Below are 8,290 nucleotides of genomic sequence, written 5' to 3'. Positions count from 1 at the left end.
ATATCTCATTGTGGTTTTGATTTGCATTTCTCTAATGATTAGTGATGTTGAGCATCTTTTCATGTACCTGTTGGCCATCTGTGTGTCTTCTTTGGGAAAATGCCTATTCAGATCCTCTGTCCACTTTTTAATTAAATTGTTTGTTTTTGACAATATGGAGGTGTATGAGTTCTTTTTATAGTTTGGACATTAACCCCTTATCAGATATATGATTTGCAAATATTTGCTCCCATTCAGAAGGTTGCCTTTTCATTATTGATGATCTCCTTTGCTGTGCAGAAACATTTTAGTTTAATGTAGTCCCACTTGTTTATTTTTGCTTTTGTTGCCATGGCTTTTAGAGTCAGATTTTAAAAATTATGGCCAAGGCTGGTGTCACGGAGCTTACCAACCTAATGTTTTCTCCTAGGAGTTTTATGGTTTCAGGTCTTACATTAAAATCTCTAATCCGTTTTGAGTTAATTTTTGTGTATGGTATAAAATGCAGTCTAGTTTCACTCTTTTTTGCATGTGGCTGTCTAGTTTTCTCAACACCATTTATTGAAGAGACTATCCTTTCTCCATTGTATATTCTTGACTCCTTTGTTGTAAATTAATTGACCATATGTGTGTGTTTATTTCTGGGCCCTCTTTTCTTTTCCATTGGTCTATGAGTTGTTTTTATGCCAATACTTTACTGTTTTGATTACTGTAGCTTCAGAATATAGTCTGAAACCAGAAAGTGTGTTGCCTCTGGCTTTGTTCTTCTTTCTTGAGATTGCTTTGGCTATTCAAGGTCTTCTGTGGTTACATACAAATTTTAGGATTGTTTGTTCTATTTCTGTGAAAAATACCAGAATTAGAATTTTGATAGGAATTACACTAAATCTACAGATTGCTTGGGTACTACAGACATTTTAACAATAGTAATTCTTCCAATCCATGTGTACAGGACATCTTTTTATTTATTTACGTCTTCTTCAATTTCTTTCATCAGTGTCTTACACTTTTCAGTGTACAAATCTTGCACCCCCTTAGTTAAATTTATTTCTAGGTGTTTTATTCTTTCTGATGCAATTATAAATAGAATTTTTTTTTTAATTTCTCTTTCTGATAGTTCGTTATTAGTGTATGGAAACACAATAGATGTTTGTGTATTCATTTTGAATCCTGCCCCTTACTAAATTCATTGATTAGTCCTAGCAGTTTTTTGGTGGAGTCTTCAGGGTTTTCTATACATAATACCATGTCATCTGCAAATAGTGACAATTTTGCTTCTGCCCCTCACCCCCCTAGTTTGTATCCCTTTTCTTTCTTTTTCTTGCCTAATTGCTCTAGCTAGGACTTCCATTGGGTGTGTGCTTTTGACAAATTCATAAATTCATTTACTCCATTGCACAAGTGTTTACTATGTAACAGGCACTGGAGATACATCATCCAACAATCCAGACTTTGCCCCCAGCTGGTCATCATTTCAGTGTTATACAGTATATTAGAATTACATAGTATATCCGAAGGAATTTAGTGCTAGGAAGAAAATAAGGCCAATAAGGGGGATAAGGAGTGTGTGTGTGTGTGTGTGTGTGTGTGTGTGTGTGGTGGTGGTGGTAGTGAGTGTTTGCAATTTTAAATACGCTTGGGAGTATGAAAGAGGTCAAGTGTTTCCTGTAGAGTCGAAGTTGTTTGTGGTTGTGGGGAGGTGTATGAACAGTGAGTGCTGCTTCTGACTGCTCTTTCCCCAATGTGTGTGTGTGTTGCGGGGGGGGGGGGGGTGTCTCACCAGCGCCAGTGAGAATGGGGTGAGAGGGTGGAGTTAAGCCCTTGTGGCTGGTTTAGTTCCTGATAACCTCTGATTCTCTACAGCCTCTCCAGTCCCTTTCTAATGTCCTTTCCCCAGTCTTACAAGAAGGTGTGTGAGACAGAAAGAGACTGAGAATCAAGCTTTCTTGGCAGAAACATCAGTATGAAAATTGACTTGCAATGAAAGTAACAATATTGATAACTTCCTGACCCCAGTCATTAGGTACACATTCATCTTCGTTAATACACCAGCACTAATAAAAACTCAAGTCTCGGCGACCACAACCCCTGGGACAGGCGGGGCGCGCAGCCTACCCTGGCTGCGGCCGTGGGGAGCTCAGCGAGCCCTTGGCTAGTGCCAGCGCGCACCTAGCGGTGACTCTGTGGCCCGCGGCGGGGTCTGGGTGGGGCGGGGCCTGCACAGGGGCGGGCCCCCAGCGGGCCCCTCCTCCGCCAGCAGAGCGCGCAGGGCTCGGGTTAAAGAGGCGCGCGGAGGCGGGTGCAGCTCATACTGCTGTGGCGCGCGGAGCACTGTCCCACGTGTCGCCCTTGAGTGCGGCTCCGTGTTCCTCCAGTTCCTTTCGCCTCTGCGATCCAGGGTGCCCCTTCGGCCCCCTTGGTGTCTTCCCACCCCTGGCCCACGTGAGAAGGGTCCGCACAGTTCCCCGCACTCAGTGGGCCAACTTGGAGGAGCAACTTTGTCAGTGGAGCGGCGCCGGAGGGTACTGGGCACTGCGCATGCGGAGCTCCAAATTCAAACAGCTGTTTCCAGAGGCTGCAGGGCCCGTGGACCGGGCGCTGCTGGGGTTAAGGGAGGTTTTCTACAGGAGGCGGCCTCTCGAGAACCATGGTGGACCGGGGCCCTCTGCTTACCTCGGCCATTATCTTCTACCTGGCTATCGGGGCGGCGATCTTCGAGGTGCTGGAGGAGCCGCACTGGAAAGAGGCCAAGAAAAACTACTACACACAGAGACTGCATCTGCTCAAGGAGTTCCCGTGCCTGGGCCAGGAGGGCCTAGACAAGATCCTGCAGGTGAGTCTCCGCCACCACCCCTGCATACACCTGAAGCTGGCTGGAGGTTTAGGAGTGCTGAAGGGGAGCCCCTCACAGCTTTGGATGACCCTAAATCCCTGTGGGTGGTCCTGGGGGGTGACGGGAGAGGATGTCTCACCATGAGTATGACTGGTGAAAATCTGTCCTTCAACGCGTGGACACAGGAGTCACCAGTGAGCACGGAGACTCTTTGGCACCCAATTTGTCCGGAGGGAAGAATTTAATTTAGCTTTGACCCTCGGTGAACCAAGCCCCGTGGCTCGGTGTGGGTGTGCGGGTACCTCTCTGGTTGGAGGAGGCTGTGGGGCTGATAAAGGCGTTATCTTTCCTTGGAGACGCTCTTAGAGTTCGGAAGCCCTGCGTGGTGCCAACCCCTCGCGTCTCCACCTCCCTTCTCCGGGGCACCCGGCCGGCTTCACCAGCCCCGAGGACTTGCGCGAGGCTCCCCCTACCCCGCAGGGCTCAGAACCTGGGTCCCGGACTCTGTCTGGCCTGAGACCCTGGGATGGGGGCTGGTGGCTGGAATGCTGGGGACGCGCGCAGACTTCCGGGAAGGCTTATCTCGCGGAGACATCCCCGAAGGGCTTGGAGTTAAACTGTGAAAATAACAGGCTGAACAAAAGAACAAAACCCGAGGATGGGGGCGTGGGGAAGGAGAGGTTGTGCAGAATGGAAGGTGGGTACATGTTGGCATTGGTTCATATACCCTATGGGTGGCTTTGGCTTCACTTGGATAAACTGTGGGGCTGACCTTGGGCCAGTTTGGCGACCGAGGTCCTCTACGTCAGTTTCTAGGAGGCTCTTGGCCTCAGCCATCCTCCCTTCTTGGCTTGCACTAACGGCCTCTCTCCAGGGGAACGACCAGACCCCAGGTAAGAGCAGTTGAAGGCTCTAGCTTGTGAGGTGGAGTAGCAGTAAATTGTCCAAGGTATTACATTTCTCTTGGGGTAAAAGATGCCAGAAAGGAGGTTTAAATGAGGAACAATATTTAATCTACGGCAGTTCCCCAATACCTTATGGCTGGGTAGTTGTCTCTAATTTTCCTGGCCTCAATTTCCCTGTGTGTAAAATGGGAACGAACCCATCTTCGTCTTCATCTCTCTTTCTTGCCCTGGACTGTTAGAAGCATTGGAAAACGTGAAGGCATCTTATCTGTGGTATTCCCTTTCTGCCCCCAAATTGATATACATTCCAACAGGTGAGCATATAGGTGCCTATTGGCAGCCAAGCAAATAAAAGACTTGTTCTCTCTGGGGCCAGTGGAAGGGGAGATTTAGGCCCACAGGTAGGGTGTTAGTGGGGAGTCTCCTGTCTGGGAGCAGTTCCCGGGATACAGGCGCGCGTGCGTGTGCGTGTGCGTGTGCGTGTGTGTGTGTGTGTGTGTGTGTGTGTTTGGGAGGGGGGATCATTTTATAATTTCCCTTGAGGAAACAATTCCTCTGGAGAACGAGCTGTTGTTTAGTTTGCTCCAGGGCTTTGTTTACAGGGGAAGAAGGCAGGTGGCGATGATAAAGAATCTGAGCTGCCCTCGAAGTGTTTCCCTCTCTGCTGCTCCTCCGCCACTGCAGGGGAAGGAAGGAAAGAATTCAAGGCTGAATGTGGGAAAATAAACTTCAAAACATGAGGAGAAGGGAAAAGGAGGGGGGTTGGGGTGAGGCAGCCGGGTGCAGCTGGTGGTTATAGCTTTGGAGATTAGACAGCTTTCTTAAGGTGTTGGAGCATGCAAGACACTTGGTATTTTGAGGTCCTGTTAAACCCGCCAATGATTACCACCCCCCTCACCTCTGAGCCGGCAGGTAACTTTAAGAAAAGGATTTGGGCATCAGGCCAGTCTGATTTGGAGATGTTTATGGACAGGCCTGTCCCCATCTCCGGCCAAAAAAACTCTCAAGCCATCTCCAACGTGGTGAGTCCCCTCCTTTCATAGGAAAAACCCCCAGAAATGAAAACGGACCAGTGGAGGCATTTTGCTAGCATCATTTTCAGTCTGCAGAAACCTGCCTTGCTCTGCTTTTTGATCTGCGACTTGGAGGCGCTCAGGAAATTGGTTTAAGGAAAAACAAAAACTCAAAAATCTTCTTTCCCATCTGGCTACTCTGGCATTTTCCACCTGAGGTTCTGTGTTTTATCAGGTTCTGAATCACCTTTGTAATTCTAAAAGGGTCCTTATTAGGAATTCCTGGGGCGGGAGCCAGTTCCTGGGAAGGGCTGTTGGAACGGAGGAGGGTGCAGTATAGTTTGGGGTTTTTCTTAGAGTGGAAATTATGTGCCTGCTCTCAAAGGCATGAGAAAGGGAGTTAAGACACCTTTCTTTAGCTCTTTGGAAATAGTCCCTGAGTTGTCAGGTGCTTCCTTCTTGTTCTTGCTGTGGTTGATCAGAGGCGGAGGCTGACTTTCAAGCACTCAGTGCTCCACCGGCCTCGGACCACATGGTCACCCTCCTTCCTGCCTTCAGAACCATCTTGAACCCTTGCTCTCAAGGCTGCTTCTCCCGGTTCAGTGCCCTGCTCCCCTAGTCTCTTCCTAAATAGCAGAGGCTCCCCTGAGGAAAGTTGGCATTGACTGAGTGCCTGGCAAGTTGGGCGGGCGGTAATCTGCATTTTATGACAGAGGCCACAGGCTGCTTTTGCCATTTACGGATCAAGCCATCAACTTTGCTTCTTTTTCCTCATCAGCAAAATGAGGGTCTGTAAATGAGGGTCAAGTAAAGTGGAAGCACTGGGCAGGTGTGACTGAGGAGGGCCAGCCCATCTCCCCTGGTGCACACACTGAGGACACGTTGACCGGGACAACTTGCTAAGTGTTGCACCTGCATTCATCAGGTACTCTTTACAGCAACCCTCGGTGTTCAGATAAGGAAACTGAAGCTCAGGGAAGTTAACAGGAGGGTACAGTCTGGGTGGGACCTGGGCAGTCTGCCTCCAGAGCCTGTTCCTTGTACACCCTTGCCCTCCTCCTTGGCCATGTGAAACTGTTGAATGGTTGGTCTGTCAGTGAACTTAGTAAATTGGTTCAGCTGGACTCTGGTCTGCTGGGAAATTCTATTTTCTATTTCCCCTGGAACAGGCACGGGCACGCAGGCGTCTCCTGTGTTGTGCCTGGCTGAGCCAGCGCCTCCTCCCTCCAGAAGTCCACCCCACCCTGCTTCTCATTTGGAAGCACAAAAAAGCAGAGGGTTGGGATGGAGGAGAACTATGAACCTTTCTCAACCTTCACCTCTGGTGTGCCGGGATCAGAAATGGGAAGGATTTGAGGGCTCCAGGTCTGCCAGAACTTTGAATAAGCACTTTCCATACATTCTTTAATTTAGCCTTGCTTACAACACCCTTTTATAGATGAGGACAGTGAGGCTCAGAAAGGTAATATAATTTGCCCAGGATCTTACAGGGCAGGGTCAGGTTTCAAACTGAAGTGTGTTATATTCCAAAGTAGATGGGAATTCGCCAACAAGCGTTTATTTAGCACCTGCTGTGTGCTGGACAGCGGGCAAGGCATTGCAAAGCTGAATTAGTGGAAGCAAGGAAAGGGGAGAGGATCCTAGCAGAGGGTGGGGAGGGACACTGCAGGCTTCATACTGCGTCTCTTCAGTCCTTTGTCTCCTGGGGGTGCAGTAGGGGTCACCCTAGGCCCTGCCTTTCCCTGGGGTACCTTATCCCTAACTGAGTTTTCTTAGACTGCTCACATAGCTGACCAGTTCCCAGAAGGCTCTTGGATCCCGCGGGCCTCCTTCACCTAAGCCCCAAACTGCGTTATCCTACAGGTTTTCCGTGTGTGCCAAATCTCTCTCCTTTTATTTTCTGGACCCTTCGTACTGCCCCACACATACTCCAGTCTATAGTAGTAAGGCTAATCACAATTTTGAGGTTCTGACATTCTGTTATTAACACCAATCCTCCTCCTAAATTTAAAAAATACGACTGTGGGTCATATAGTAGAATTACATCCGACCAGAATGCTCAGAACAGGCACGTGACTTGACTGTTTTGGAGAACTGAGGGTTAACGTGAGAACCCCTTTTGTTTCCAGCCTTGTTGGAAATTGTAAAGCCCACTGGTCCGCTTAACAGCCTTTGTAAGTAAAAGGAACACAATAGATCTTTTGATTATCCAGGATCATGGAGGCCTCTGGGTCATTCGTTAGAAACTGAACTCTCACTGTCAAGGACTGCAGAAGTGGAAAGTGGAGAAGCTGGGTTTTTGAGAGGGAATGGAGGAAAGAGCTTCCCTCCTAAAGGCTTATTTTCTTACTTAAGTTCTGCTCAAAGTTGAAAGCAGCCAACCAAAAAAAAAAAAAAAAATCTCAAATCAATATATCTGCTTTAGTTAACTACTCCGGTTAGAGGTTTAACAGTGAAGGTGAATTTTTATTGAATCGTTTTGAGAGTTTTACTGGGGCCCTTAGGACGGTTACAGATGGCATGGTAATAGAGACTTACTGGGGGTAGAGATTAGCAAGTGTTGAAGGGTTCTAGTGAGGGTGGGGGAGTCCTATAGGAGGGGTGCAAGGGAGGTGATGACGGCTGCTTCTAAGTATTTTCCTGGGGGTTTGCCCTATTTACATTCAGGCGTTTAAAAGAAACACAGCCCTCTGGTTTGGGATGCTGCGCTTGGCTGGCTCTGACCTCAGGCCAAAAGCTTTCATCTTGAACTTAGTTGTTTGCTGTTAGATTGGCCTCAGCCTCTGAACTCTGCGTGTGTGGTGGGGGAAGACGGGGAGGGGGGTGGTTGTGGAGGGCAGGGGGCAGGGAAGTACAAGGCTTTGGGGAGCAGGAAAGCCGGGTTCCTGAGATAAGCCCCCAAGAGAGTCTTTGTACAGGTGGAGATGCTTGATCCAAGTGGTTGACAGGAACTGAGTGGCCTGATCTGAGGTGATAGTGAGGTAGGTGAATCTAGGAATGCATGTGAAATAGGTTCACGTCCCGATGTTCCTTTTGGGGAGTGGAGAAGTTGGAGGAGAAGTTCCCTGGAGATTTCACAAGAGTCCCCTGGTCCCTGGTCATAAGATGCAGGAGTCCTGGTCTGTCTGTCCTCCCCAAGGATGAGTTGACATGGATAAGAGGACATTCCTCCCTCAGCAGGGATCTTTCTCCAAGTGCCACTTGACTCACCACTGCAGGCCCCTTGCTGTTGCTGAGTTACCATCCGAGCAGTATATCGGATGGCCGCTATGGGTGGCCTCTGAAGACATGCCGTAATATCACCCTCATAGGTTGCTTGGAATAGTGCCTGGCATATAGTAAGTGCTCATGAAGCATTAGCTGCTGCTGCCACTGACCTCTTCTTAGATGGCCTACTATGTGATGGGGCCATCCATGCCCAAGTGTAGTGGGCATAGAATGGGGAAGACCTTGTGAGAGCAGAAGAAATGACTTTCCTTTTTTGATCATAGTAAAAAATAATAACAAAGTTTACCATCTTCGCCTTTTCTGAGTGCTGTTCGGTAGCATTAAGTATATTC

At 48.4% G+C, this 8,290-nt stretch overlaps 1 protein-coding gene across 1 annotated transcript in view; it reads left to right on the top strand.

Annotated features, from left to right (window-relative positions):
* Positions 1-2,279: 2,279 nt before the first annotated feature.
* Positions 2,280-8,290, top strand: part of KCNK5 (potassium two pore domain channel subfamily K member 5) — a 36,496-nt gene continuing 30,485 nt past the window's right edge. Inside the window, exon 1 of the mRNA XM_010977288.3 lies at positions 2,280-2,812. Coding sequence (XP_010975590.1) covers positions 2,627-2,812 — 186 coding nt within the window. The 5' untranslated portion in view covers positions 2,280-2,626. The remainder of the gene's footprint in view (positions 2,813-8,290) is intronic.

The sequence above is a fragment of the Camelus dromedarius genome, chromosome 19 (assembly GCF_036321535.1).
Source record: "Camelus dromedarius isolate mCamDro1 chromosome 19, mCamDro1.pat, whole genome shotgun sequence".
Lineage (NCBI taxonomy): Eukaryota > Metazoa > Chordata > Mammalia > Artiodactyla > Camelidae > Camelus > Camelus dromedarius.
The sequence above is the reverse complement of the archived record's forward strand: the minus strand, read 5'-3'. Positions and strand labels throughout refer to the sequence as shown.